Source organism: Salvelinus alpinus, chromosome 18, assembly GCF_045679555.1.
Source record: "Salvelinus alpinus chromosome 18, SLU_Salpinus.1, whole genome shotgun sequence".
Classification (NCBI taxonomy): domain Eukaryota; kingdom Metazoa; phylum Chordata; class Actinopteri; order Salmoniformes; family Salmonidae; genus Salvelinus; species Salvelinus alpinus.
This window is the reverse complement of record NC_092103.1, coordinates 6343923-6358242: the sequence shown is the minus strand read 5'-3', so window position 1 is coordinate 6358242 and position 14320 is coordinate 6343923. Positions and strand designations below refer to the sequence as shown.

At 46.7% G+C, this 14320-nt stretch overlaps 1 protein-coding gene and 1 long non-coding RNA gene across 2 annotated transcripts in view; one reads left to right on the top strand and one right to left on the bottom strand.

Moving 5' to 3' along the window:
- Positions 1-14320, top strand: part of LOC139543597 (uncharacterized) — a 32805-nt gene that overhangs the window by 285 nt on the left and 18200 nt on the right. The gene's annotated exons all lie outside the window — the stretch shown is intronic.
- LOC139543595 (inactive tyrosine-protein kinase PRAG1-like) overlaps positions 6657-14320 on the bottom strand; it is a 36009-nt gene continuing 28345 nt past the window's right edge. The window contains exons 5-7 of the mRNA XM_071349844.1: positions 11704-12470; positions 9529-9810; positions 6657-9288 (exon numbers count right to left, since the gene is read on the bottom strand). Of these exons, the coding sequence (XP_071205945.1) occupies positions 8488-9288; positions 9529-9810; positions 11704-12470 (1850 nt within the window). The 3' untranslated portion in view covers positions 6657-8487. The remainder of the gene's footprint in view (positions 9289-9528; positions 9811-11703; positions 12471-14320) is intronic.

The following is a 14320-nucleotide window of genomic DNA, read 5'->3' as shown; positions in this document are numbered from 1 at the left end:
ATTAGCTACATATTTGTATAGTTTTGCATATTGTTACTCTAGCCCCCCCAGCAGTATAAAATACCACTTTGCCTCCCCTGCAGTATAAAATACTACTTTGCCATAACAAACTAGACATTTTGGTTAAAAACATTTTCTCTGTGAACCCAACAGTGGACTGGAGAGACTGCAATAGGCTACAAACCTATGTTCTCGCCAAGCAGGTTAATCTCCTTGGGATGAGGATATAGCCCTGGACTGTTTATCTGGCACTAAAAGGTGTCAATGTCAGTATGTCTGGTGGATAAGCTTTGAGGAGTAGCTATTTATCTTGGATGCTATTACCAGGGGCAAAGCAAGAATACGTCCCAAATGGCACCCTATTCCCTGGGTGTCATTTGGAACGTTGCCCAAGACAAGCCAGTGCTTAAATTGACCCCAGTGACCTTTTACCTTGGAGTAAAACATAACATTCATACACAACTCTGTTGAATGGCTGACAAAGCAACTGGCCTATACCGATTGCCTCATCCAATCTGGCCACTGCCATTATGATGTGTCTCATATTGGTATGTGAAGCCTATGGAGAGAAATGCAGCAACATGCACGCTTTAGGCTGATTAATTTCCTTTCATGTCTTTAGCCAGCCCCAAATCAAAATGCTTATCATATTAACCATGGCATGAACTGGCACCCTATTTCCTATATAGTGCAGTACTTTTGACCAGAGCACGATGGACAGTGTACACTTTTGCACTACAAAGGGAATAGGGTGCAATACCTACAGTATTTCAGTTCATAATAGCCAAATTGTTGTGATGTTGAGCGGTCTGCTGCTTGCCCCACAGCTCCAAGTAAGGGTAGCTGCAGCCCAATATGGTGACCGGAGTATGGGCGAGTGGGTGTGTCAAAAGCAGTGGGTGTATGGAATGCGAATCAGCTAATTGGGCAGATTTGTTGCCACTCAAGACCGTTTGGCGTGGCTGACTAACTAATATCGATAACCATCTAGATGTCACCTTGATACATACAGTACCAGTCAAAACTTTGGACACACCTACTCATTCAAGGGTTTTTCTTTATTTTTTACTATTTTCTACATTGTAGAATAACAGTGAAGACATCAAAACTATGAAATAACACTTATTGAATCATGTAGTAACCAAAAAAGTGTTGAACAAATCAAAATATATTTTAGATTCTTCAAAGTATCCACCCTTTGCCTTGACAGCTTCACGTGGAAGGCTTTTCCATCAGTCTTGAAGGAGTTCTTATTCTAAAATTGATTAAAATAATTCCTCATCAATCTACACACAATACCCCATAATGACAAAGCGAAAACAGGTTTTTAGAAATGTTTTCTAATTTATTAAATATAAAAACAGTAATACCTTATTTACATAAGGCCCTTTGCTATGAGACTCAATTGAGCTCAGGTGCATCCTGTTTCCATTGATCATTCTTGAGATGTCTCTACAACTTGATTGGAGTCCACCTGTGGTATATTCAATTGATTGGACATAATTTAGAATTGCACACACCTGTCTATATAAGGTCCCACAGTTGACAGTGCATGTCAGAGCAAAAACCAAGCCATCAGGTCGAATGAATTGTCAGTAGAGCGCCGAGACAGGATTGGTACCCCCTGGCGAAGGGTACCAAAAAATTTCTGTATAATTGAAGGTCCCCAAGAACACAGTGGCCTCCATTCTTAAATGAAAGAAGTTTGGAACATACAAGACTCTTCCTAGAGCCAGACTCCCGTCCAAACTTAGCAATCGGGGGATAAGGGCCTTGGTCAGGGAGGTGACCAAGAACCCGATGGTCACTCTGACAGAGCTCCAGAGTTCCTCTGTGGAGATGGGAGAACCTTCCAGAAGGACAACCATCTCTGCAGCGCTCCATCAATCAGGCCTTTTATGGTAGAGTGGCCAGACGGAAGCCACTCCTCAGTAAAAGGCACATGACAGCCCACTTGTTTTGCCAAAAGGCACCTAAAGGACTCTCAGACCATGAGAAACAAGATTCCCTGGTCTGATGAAACCAAGATTGAAATCTTTTACGGGAATGCCAAGAGCGCTTTCGACTCCTTTCCACAGCTCTGCACTGACACCCTTTGCTGGCTGTAATTAAACTATGATCCACATGTAATGTGTCCTTTGGTCCACTAGGTGTCATCCTTGCATTACAAACACCTGTAACAGGTTTGAAGTGTTCTAGCTACATTGTCATTCATGTCAGTTATGTTCAAGGAAGACGTTTGTTTTGTGTTTGAGCAATTGTATGGCTGGGTATCTGAAAGGTTTGGGGTGACAGGACAATTTCAACTTTGGATGGTTTCTCCATGAGTTCATATACTTAAAAATGTCAATTGTGAAAACATGAGTTTGATATGGTGCTGAATTGAAACGTTGCAAGGCTAACTAATACAGAAAATAGTAGAAAGTAGGAGACACAGGTCCTGTTTCCCCTACACCTTCAGCAGCTAGGTGAAGTCTAAATATGCATTCCAAATGACACCCTATTTCCTATATAGTGCACTACTGTTGACCAGAGCCATATGAGCCCTGGTCAGAAGTAATGCACGGAATAGGGTGACATTTCGTGTGTAGGCGGGCCGATGTGGTAAACAACTGTCTCTCAGTATGCCTTCGCTTATTGTCAAAACAGATTCAGTGGAGTGCAGATCTGGCTTGTACAGGCTTGTTGTTTACAGCTGTGTAACCACTCCAAAAATCCCTCTGTACAGCAGTGGAACATTATGATTTAAGGGTATGACGATTACCTGAACAGAGGAGGAATCGTGATAAATTAGCCTAAAAGGAGCATCTATTCGAAACGTTCTAATTATTGCCCAATCTTGTTGTGTTTGACATACATTGTGTTTCATACTCAGTAGGAACGTATACATATTTGTACATTCAGTCCTCATGAGATCTCATAGATTTAGAAATCAAAGTGAAGTGAAGTGAATTGAATCGTGCCAGGGGGTTGGTTAATGTTCATCTATAGAGACCCAAAACCTCCCAACAGCTTTTCATCCCACGTCCGACCTGAGCTCTCCCACTCCCCCAGGGTAAAAGTGGAGGACTGAAGGTTGCTGTGGTGTGTGTGTCTCTGTAGCAGTCGCAGATATGTTGGTTCAATTGAAACATAATGAAGGCATTTAATTTGCACGAAGAGTGCCTTGGTCCTTCCTGAAAAAAGTTTGTTAGTTCTCAATTTTTTTACCACAATTTTCACAATATGACGACTGATATAGGGTGTAATCATTAGTCCGACAGTTGCAAACACTAGTTTCTATTGGACAAATTCCAGTATGCTTATGTAACAGCTTAACTTTACGTCCGTCCCCTCGCGAACCAGGGACCCTCTGCACACATCAACAACAGTCACCCACGAAGCATCGTTACCCATCGCTCCACAAGAGCCGCGGCCCTTGCAGAGCAAGGGGAACCACTACTTCAAGGTCTCAGAGCAAGTGACGTCACCAATTGAAAGGCTATTAGCGCGAACCACCGCTAACTATCTAGCCATTTCACATCCGTTACACTCACCCCCCTTTCGACCTCCTCCTTTTCCGCAGCAACCAGTGATCCGGGTCAACAGCATCAATGTAACAGTTTAACTTAAGTCCGTCCCCTCGCCCCGGGCGCGAACCAGGGACCCTCTGCACACATCAACAACTGACACCCACGAAGCATCGTTACCCATCGCTCCACAAAGGCCGCGGCCCTTGCAGAGCAAGGGGAACCACTACTTACATTTACATTTACATTTAAGTCATTTAGCAGACGCTCTTATCCAGAGCGACTTACAAATTGGTGCATTCACCTTATGATATCCAGTGGAACAACCACTTTACAATAGTGCATCTAACTCTTTTAAGGGGGGGGGGGGTTAGAAGGATTACTTTATCCTATCCTAGGTATTCCTTAAAGAGGTGGGGTTTCAGGTGTCTCCGGAAGGTGGTGATTGACTCCGCTGACCTGGCGTCGTGAGGGAGTTTGTTCCACCATTGGGGTGCCAGAGCAGCGAACAGTTTTGACTGGGCTGAGCGGGAACTGTACTTCCTCAGAGGTAGGGAGGCGAGCAGGCCAGAGGTGGATGAACGCAGTGCCCTTGTTTGGGTGTAGGGCCTGATCAGAGCCTGAAGGTACGGAGGTGCCGTTCCCCTCGCAGCTCCGTAGGCAAGCACCATGGTCTTGTAGCGGATGCGAGCTTCAACTGGAAGCCAGTGGAGAGAGCGGAGGAGCGGGGTGACGTGAGAGAACTTGGGAAAGTTGAACACCAGACGGGCTGCGGCGTTCTGGATGAGTTGTAGGGGTTTAATGGCACAGGCAGGGAGCCCAGCCAACAGCGAGTTGCAGTAATCCAGACGGGAGATGACAAGTGCCTGGATTAGGACCTGCGCCGCTTCCTGCGTGAGGCAGGGTCGTACTCTGCGAATGTTGTAGAGCATGAACCTACAGGAACGGGTCACCGCCTTGATGTTAGTTGAGAACGACAGGGTGTTGTCCAGGATCACGCCAAGGTTCTTAGCACTCTGGGAGGAGGACACAATGGAGTTGTCAACCGTGATGGCGAGATCATGGAACGGGCAGTCCTTCCCCGGGAGGAAGAGCAGCTCCGTCTTGCCGAGGTTCAACTTGAGGTGGTGATCCGTCATCCACACTGATATGTCTGCCAGACATGCAGAGATGCGATTCACCACCTGGTTATCAGAGGGGGGAAAGGAGAAGATTAATTGTGTGTCGTCTGCATAGCAATGATAGGAGAGACCATGTGAGGATATGACAGAGCCAAGTGACTTGGTGTATAGCGAGAATAGGAGAGGGCCTAGAACAGAGCCCTGGGGGACACCAGTGGTGAGAGCACGTGGTGCGGAGACAGATTCTCGCCACGCCACCTGGTAGGAGCGACCTGTCAGGTAGGACGCAATCCAAGCGTGGGCCGCGCCGGAGATGCCCAGCTCGGAGAGGGTGGAGAGGAGGATCTGATGGTTCACAGTATCAAAGGCAGCCGATAGGTCTAGAAGGATGAGAGCAGAGGAGAGAGAGTTAGCTTTAGCAGTGCGGAGCGCCTCCGTGACACAGAGAAGAGCAGTCTCAGTTGAATGACTAGTCTTGAAACCTGACTGATTTGGATCAAGAAGGTCATTCTGAGAGAGATAGCAGGAGAGCTGGCCAAGGACGGCACGTTCAAGAGTTTTGGAGAGAAAAGAAAGAAGGGATACTGGTCTGTAGTTGTTGACATCGGAGGGATCGAGTGTACTTCAAGGTCTCAGAGCAAGTGACGTCACCGATTGAAAGGCTATTAGCGCGCACCACCGCTAACTAGCTAGCCATTTCACATCCATTACACTTATCCCCGTTTTGTTCCGTTTGCTTACGTTCAATAAACCTTTTCAACAGAAATGGCAGAATGAATACACCCCTGATCACGCGTAAACACAGTTCACTTTCATAGCAGCCACATTGTATTTCTTCTCACATCCATGCACTCTCATCCTCTCACTTCTTCCCTTCGCTTGTGGACTTCAATGCACAACACATCAGCTGTATGTGACCAGGCGAAAAAACCTTTCCAAACCAAACCATATCATAAACGCTACACACTGCCTACATCGTTGTCACCATATTAGCTAAAGTAATGTCATAGTCAGTATAGCTAATAGAACGAACGCGTTCGTAAACCCGCTACAATCATGCAGTAACGTTAGTGTGCAGTCAGTAAGCAGTTACACTGGCGGGCCCTGGTGGCAATAAATGAGTAATACCAAAAGCTTACCATGAATTAATTTGAAGAGTTCCAGCGTTGTTTTGGAAAGTCATAGCCAGCTAGCTAACATAGCATCCCTCTCTCTGAGCAGGGTGTTCCAGTAGGCTAAACTAGCTAGCTGCATTTGCTTGCTAAGTAAGTGAAACTGAAGGGAAAGAAATCTCTCTCTTGCTTCTCCTTCATTTTGGAAAAAAATGAATTTGTTCAAAACTGTTCAACTATTGTCTTTCTCTGAGTCAACTACTCACCATTTTATACACTGCAGTGCTAGCTAGCTGTAGCTTATGCTTTCAGTACTAGATTCATTATCTGATCCTTTGATTAGGTGGACATGTCAGTTCATGCTGTAAGAAGTCCTCCGGAAGTTATAATTACTGTGTAAGTCTATGGAAGGGGGTGAGAACCATGAGCCTCCTAGGTTTTGTATTGAAGTCAATGTACCCAGAGGAGGACGGAAGCTAGCTGTCCTCCGGCTACACCATGGCGCTACCCTACAGAGTGCTCTTAAGGCTACTGTAGACCTTTTTTGCAGAATAGCGTGTTTTAATCAGTCATTTGGTGGCGTGTTTATATTTAGTATAGTTTTATTTAAAAAGGATAACTTTCTAAACATTTTACAATTTACATTTTTATGAAATTCACTGAGGAGGATGGTCCTCCCCTTCCTCCTCTGAGGAGCCTCCACTGACTGCTTGGTACCACATTTGTACCATTTTGTACAAATGGGCTTTCACATTTTCCTTACATCTCCCTGACTCAGACATTCTAGCCTTTCTTCCATTTCATTAGCAGCTAAGGTCTTACAACGTACCAGGCCATAATCAGCAGCACACTTATATGCATTCACAGGTTCCGCCCATTGATTCAAACCAGAAAGACTGAGACGGAGTATGGTGTGAATGTGTGAAAACATTTCCAATTTATTAATAGATGCAGGTGAGGCTCACACATTCTGTTAATAACTTGTTAGTCATCAGAGAAGTGTAAATGTTCTAGTCACATACTGATAACCGCAGTGGAATAGAACAGTATTTGGACTGTTTCCTTTGCAGCCTCAGGCCATATTTCTCATTGGAGAAAAAGCGAAGAAGTTAAAGTGTGTATAGAAGCAGTCTGCTGCAATGCACTGGCAAAGGAGAAGAGACACAGCAAGCACAACAGCAGAAGCATTAAAACGTCAACCTCTAAAACAAACAAAGTAATAAAAAGGGAAAAACAATCACAGGTAGCTTCCCAAAATGGCACCCTTTTCCCTAAATAGTGCACTACTTTGGACCAAAACCCCTATATTGGCCCTAGTCAAAAGTAGTGCACTATGTAGGTAATATAGTGTTATGTTGGACGCAACCAAAAAAAACTAAAAGGCATTCCAGTGACTAATACAGGTTAAACAATTGGATTTCATAAATACTTTCACTATGGATCTTATCCATTGCAATTATTAAGACCTGCTTGAGTGGGACACACCAGTTGATCTACAATCTCTGTATGTACAAAGTTATATCTGTCTCCAGACCAGTCTGTGAAATTCCAGTTTCACATATCGAAGAGGGAGTATAGGGGTTACGATTTACAATTTAAGTTCTCAGTCACCATAACACACGGAGAACTAAAGGCACTGTAACAATTTTAAAATATCGAAAACAACAATTGTAGATGATATTAAGGTAAGTATTGGGGTAAGTGGGGCCATAGCAGTGGTGGTTCTGGCCATCTTAACTAATGCAATACACACCGTATTAAGTGGCATTAGGCAGTACACATTTCTAATTGGTTCAGGTCAGACTAGTTCCATTCAGTCAAAACAGCTTTGCCTTTCAAATGGCTGCCTCTCTAACGATCAATACCCTTACTCCCCATATGGATTGACGAGGTGAGATGCAACATCATACCTTTTACACTGAATAGTAAGCATCATTCTAGAACCCGGTGACTCCGTGTCAACACGTTTACCACATGTGCCATTTTAATATCGGCAAATGTAAATACTTGTGTGTGACCCTCTATTTACATTTTGTAATCAGCAAACAAAAGTTAAATAGCTGCACAGGCACAATAAAACATTTATGTCAAGACTTGCTGGAGTGGACAGGGATGAAATACCAGCCGGGAGCTCTTACTATTCCAAAGGTCAAAGGGCATCGAGAAGTCCTATTAATTAAGGACAAGACCGTAACAGTTAGAATGTCTTGGCTCGACTGTTGTTCATTAGTACTTTGCATTATAGTAAAGTGTACATCTTTGTCTGATTAGAATGCTCCATTCTGTGCACGTCTCTTCTCACAGGGGTTGTGTTTTGGGGTGGAGAGTGCAGAGTGCTCAGTCTGGCCAGAGAGACCATTCCATGTTCGGCGGTTCTGTCCATCCCTGGCCTGGCTGTGCTTTTGGACAATCTCCAGTGGTCTGCCTTAGTCCCATTCAGTAAACAAAACAGCAGTCTGTAAACTAGAACACATATACAGTAGAAGCTGAATGGACAGTCGGTGACGCCTTGCTTTCATGCATGTCGTTGTAAAAGGAGGCAGGCGGGCAGCAGGTTCACATTGTATTTTCGTATATCCTCCATGACAGATACAGGGAAACCCAGGGCGTTGGTTCATTGTCTCTACACGTTGTCCACAAACTCGCCCCAATCCCAAAACGATCCAATCTTTTCAGATCTCAAGGATGCCGAGGGAGCTAGGGGTTGATTTGGGATTCAGAAAGTTTGTCCAGTCAGTGTTTCAGTCATTTGAGTGAGTAGAGCAGCTCAGCAGTATGACACAGGGACAGAGGGTGAGCGGCACTGAAGTACTGACAACACAGCCAGTCCTCCAACTCTGCATTCCTCTCCGGCTCCAGAGACCTCTCAGCAAACTTCATCATCAGCAGGGCTCTCTTCACGTCCAGCCAGTTGAGGAGGCCCTCGTGGCAGGGCCCTTCTCCGGGGCCCAGCCTGTCTCGGACCCCCCACTGCTGCTGCTCCATCAGGTCCCTCCGGGGGCCCCACAGTAGGCTCTGCAGCACCCGCTTGGCCTCCTGGATGTGGATGCGTTTGATTGGGTCTGGCTGGAGGAGCAGCCGGGTTAGTCTCTGGAGCCCAGCGGAGTAGAGGGAGACTGGCGGAATGGGGGGCAGGTCCTCACAGTTGTAGTCCTGTTCTTTCAGTTTCGGGCTCACCTCGAATGGGTTGGGCTGGTGGAGCAGTTCGTAGATCAGGATTCCCGTTTGGAACTCGTCGAATTTCCGGTACTGGGCGGCCGACACGATCTCCGGGGCCAGGCGGGCGTGGTCGCGTTTAATGCGGGGATCATTGGCAGCGGAATCCTCAGTGTTTCGCTGCTTGGCCTTGGCGAAGCTGGCGATGACCAGGCGGGGGAGGTGCTTCTGGTCGTAGGGGGCATTAGGGTTGGCCTGCAGGGGGCGACGGTGAGGGATCAGGAGAAGGTTCTCCAGACAGAGGTCGCGGTGTGTGACCCCGTGCTCCTTTAGGTGCTCCAGACCGTTGCACAGCTGCAGCAGGAGGAAGCAGACCCGCCGTTCGTAAACCTACATAAAAAAACAATACATTTCATTTGTAGAGCGCTATTCATCAGAAATCACAAAGCTCTGTACATCAAAACAATATTTAAAAAAAAGGCTGAAAGCTTAAAGCAAAAATGAAGAAAGCTATGAGTGTCCCAAATGGCACCATATTCCCTATATAGTGCATTACTTTTGACCAGGGGCCTATGGTGCCATTTGAGAGGCAGCCTAGTACTGTACAAGATACGCAGACAGACAACTGACCTCTGGCTGAGCCTGGTGGAAGGACGCCCACTCCTTCACGAAGTCTGCCGTACTCTGCTGTGGCACCTCCTGGGTGATAACCACCACGCGTTCCTTGTCCCCCTGCGTGGGGTTGGGCCCGAGAGGCAGTGAAGCCTCGTCAGGGGGGAGCATGCTCTGAGGGACGCAGGCGATGAAGTGACCACAGTCCTGCTGGAGGTTGAAGTGGGGTGGGAGGGTTTGCTGGACAGACAAGCCGTAGAGGTGACCCTGCTTGGCTTCAGAGGTCTGGCTCTTACAGATCTGGAGGGAGAGGGAGAAACATACTGGTTATAGTTGGTAGAGAATGGAGGAGGGGAGAGTCAACGCCATAATGTGGAGAGAATTAGGAAAATGTCTGCCTGGCACTTTCAGAGAACAGAGTGGAGGAGGAAGAGACTGCTTAGACCACAATGTGCATAGTGAGGAAAATACTTGAATTACATTGATACACAAGAGTCAAAGCCCTGATGTGGACAGAATGTGGAAATACTTCAGTTATATTGAAACAGTTTTATGACTTGTATACTATCTCTGCATCCAGAATCAAATCTTGCCTGTGTGCTTGCACACTACTTGTCTGTCACAAGAGACTTTGCAAGAGATTCCCCCCCTTATTGTACTACTTGTTTGCAGCTTCAAGTAGAGACATTAACACGTTCTCCACTTGCACTTAGTGAGATTTAGTATTCTCACTCGCCGTCGCCAAGCTTTAAATCCTGCATTCATTCCGATCTTGCTTTCAAGCAGACAAACACTGGTACACTTATGGCAGCTCAGATGAATGAGTCTCATCATGTACAATACGTGCAAAGCCAAACACTGTGCGTCGCATCCCAAAATGGCACCTTATTCCCTACATAGTGCACTACTTTTGACCAGAGTCCTATAGACCCTAGGCAAAAGTAGTGCACTATATTGGGAATAGGGTGACCTCTGGTATGACATAGGGTACTTCCCAAATTCCACCCAATTCCATATATAGTGCAATACCTTTGACCAGGGCCCATAGGGAAATGTAGTGCACTATATAAGGAATGGGGTGTAATTTGTGACAGTCTGATGATTACTATGAAGGCTGGATTATTTCATACACTGTGTGTGTGTGTGAGAGAGAGAGGGGATCTTTGATGTGTGTGTTTGTGTGTACAGGCGTGTGTATAACTGTAAATCTGGCATAAATCTGGCTGGCATGTAAAGATTAATGGACCCAGAGACATTAGGAAAGACTATGCAGAGCCTCGGGCAGCAAACCTCCCTTAACACACACGGCCCTGCTCTCGATTTACACGTTGCTAATGACTTTGGGACAAAGGTCAGTCAGAATGAATGCAGAGCAGCACACCCTCCTCCCTCCACGGCAGGCTACAGTACATTCCCTGGAGGAACACAAGAAGGGTGGGACCTTCTCTTCTCTCGGAGAACAAACAAAATCTGTCCCAAATGGCACCCTATCTCCTATATGGTCAAAAGTAGTGCACTATGTAGGGAATAACATGCCATTTGGCACACACACAAAGTGAAGGGGCTGTGGCTCCCTCTGGTTCTCTAAACAGTCAAAAAGCGTGTTGAGGGGTCGACTTACTTCATTGGACAGGTTTCATTGTTTAATGAGCTAGTCTTTAACAAGGTAGGAAGATGACCTTGGTTGATGAGTAGAACTTACACAGTCCAATCACAGGGGAGTCTGAACGTACACAATCCAATCAGAGAGGAGTTTGAATTTAAACTACAGATTACAAAGAACCTCTTCTCACGCTAATTATGTCTCTCACCGACACACACACGCGCACATCCTCGCCACACGCTTGCTTATAATCCCCCCCCCCCCCCCCCTCTAAATGTATTCTCAGCCTTGTTGTTTTGTCTTTCAGACTTATTGTAAACATTAAACACCAGAGTCCTTGATATCAAAACATGTTGATTATCAAGCACTACATGAGAGCCTTGGCCCCCAAAAACAATCCCACTTTGAAACTCAAGAACACAGATAGACATATCTCCCTAGGGAAAGCGTTCTTCTGACCTAAAAGGGGCCTAAATGTAGGTTAACTAAGAAAGTTTATATTCAGTTACCTTGACTGTGTGTGTAGTGTAAAACTTCGAAATTTAAGACCACAGAGAGCTATAGAGATGAAAGGTATCTAATGTTGTCACCTTGACAGCGTAGGAGTTAGATGGGTCGGAGGCGCAGGCAGCAGAGTAGTACACGGCATCGCCTGCATTACAGCTGGCTTTGTTACAGGTCAGTTTGAACAGGGACCAGTTGCTCTCATCGAAGCGCAGCGTGTTCTTCTGGCTGCGGGTGAAGTGGTCCTCGCATTTCAGAGCCAGGCGCCGCAACGACTCAGCGTACAGGCCTCCCAGCTTAGAGTAGATGCCCTCTCTACTGTCTATGTTACTGAGCAGGGTCTGCAGCTGCAGGCTAGAGCCGTGGGTGGGCCCGGCGGCTGAGAGGTGAGGGCCGCTGAGCTGGGGGGAGGAGGAGGAGGTGATGCTGCCCCGGCTGTGTCCTCCGAGTCGACCACGTACTTTCAGGGGTTCGTCCAGGGTCCGGGAGTGCAGGGGGCGACCCGGAGGGCCATGACAGCGCTCTAGGGATTCGGAGGAGTAGAGGGGACGGGGGTCGACAGGGGAGGACGGGAGGCTGGACAGGGATGGTATGCTTGGACGAGATGCGTTGCTCTCGGAACCACCGGTGAAGGGGAGGCGGGGGAAGGCCCAGAACAGGGGTTTCCCGGCTGCGCTGTCAGGGGCGGAGACGGTGCGGTTCACCATCTTCTTCTCGGGGAGAGGCGGTGGCTGCAGCTGGTTGGAAAGGTTGTTGCTAGGGAACGGGTCAGGGTGAGGAGACACTGGAGAGGAGTCCATGGGGCTTCTGGGAAATGGGGAGGCGCACGACAGACGAGGGGCATCGTGGGAACCTATAGAGAGCGAGAGAGAAGTCATCAGTATTCATGTTGATATTGGATATCACACCGAGACAGGCTACAGGCACAAGATAAAATATTACATTTCAAGCACATTTCCATTTTTTATATACTGAATTTACTTAAACACTGGAGAACTACTAGTACCAGCAGCATCAACACTTCTCTGATTAAACAGTTGCCGAATCCATATAGATATAAAAAACATTTGATCAAAACTGCATCAAAACAAGATCTCACATTAGAAAAAACTCTGAGCTGACTTCTCTGAAGTGTGTGGTGTATGTAAGAACCCAAGCTGAGCCATAAGGGAGACTGGGCATCTATCACACCACAGTGCATGTATGCCCCACTTTGGATCTAAAAGCACCCACTAACTTGTCATTTTTGCAGATTATAAGTGTTTGCACTAGTAATGTATCAATATTTGTCTATGAAATAACCAATGAACATATAGCACAACTTTTGGATTTCACCCCCGTCTCAATATCAAATGGTTTTGATCGTTTGGAGGTTTTAGCGGAGTAAGCTTCTCTTCTCCTCTTGCTTTGGCAAAGCAGTGCTGCTCGCCAAAAGGGTTTGCTGTCCTTGTTTATGAAATGATAATTCGGGAAGTATTCGAGCCCTTGACTTTTTCCACATTTTGTTATGTTACAGCCTTATTCTATTCCCCTCACACAATACCTCATAATGACCAAGCTTAAACAGGTTTTTAAAAGAAGAAAAAATGAGTATTCAGACACTATTCAGACAGTACTTTGTTGAAGCACCTTTTTCTCCCCTTTTTCGTGGTATCCAATTGGTAGTTAGTCTTGTCCCATCACTGCAACTCCCATACAGACTCGTGCGAGGCAAAGGTCGAGAGCCGTGCGTCCTCCAAAAAACAACCCAGCCGCACTGCTTTTTACACAATACCCGGAAGCCAGCCCACCAATGTGTCTGAGGAAACGCCGTACACCTGGCAACCGTGTCAGCGTGCAGTACGCCCGGCCCGCCACAGGAGTCGCTAGAGCCTGATTGAACAACAACATCTCTGTCGGCCAAACCCTCCCCTAATCTGGACAACGCTGGGCCAATTGTGCGCCGCCCCATGGTTCTCCCGGTTGCGGCCGGCTGTGACAGAGCCTGGACTCGAACCAGGATCTCTAGTGGTATAGCTAGCACTGCGGTACAGTGCCTTAGACCATTGCGCCACTCGGGGGGCCCTTGTTGAAGCACCTTTGGCAGCGATTACAGCCTCAAGTCTTCAAACTTGGCACACCTGTATTTGGGGAGTTTCTCCCATTGTTCTCTGCAGATCCTTTCAAGCTCTGTCAGGTTGGATGGGGAGCGTTGCTGCACAGCTATTTTCAGGTCTCTCCAGAGATGTTTGATCGGGTTCAAGTCCGGGCTCTGGCTGGGCCACTCAAGGACATTCAGAGACTTGTCCTGAAACCACTCCTGCGTTGTCTTAGCTTTGTGCTTAGGGTTATTATCCTGTTGAAAGGTGAACCTTTGCCCCAGTCTGAGGTCAGGTTTTCATCAAGGATCTCTGTACTTTGCTCCGTTCATCTTTCCCTTGATCCTGACTAGTCTCCCAGCCCCTGCCGCTGAAAAACATCCCCACAGCATGATGCTACCACCACCATGTTTCACAGCAGGGATGGTGCCAGGTTTCCTCCAGACGTGACACTTGGCATTCAGGCCAAAGTGTTCAATCTTGGTTTCATCAGACCAGAGAATCTTGTTTCTCATGGTCTGAGAGTCTTTTAGGTGCTTTTTGGCAAACCAAGTGGGCTGTCATGTGCCTTTTACTGAGGAGTGGCTTCCATCTGGCCACTCTACCATAAAAGCATGATTGGTGG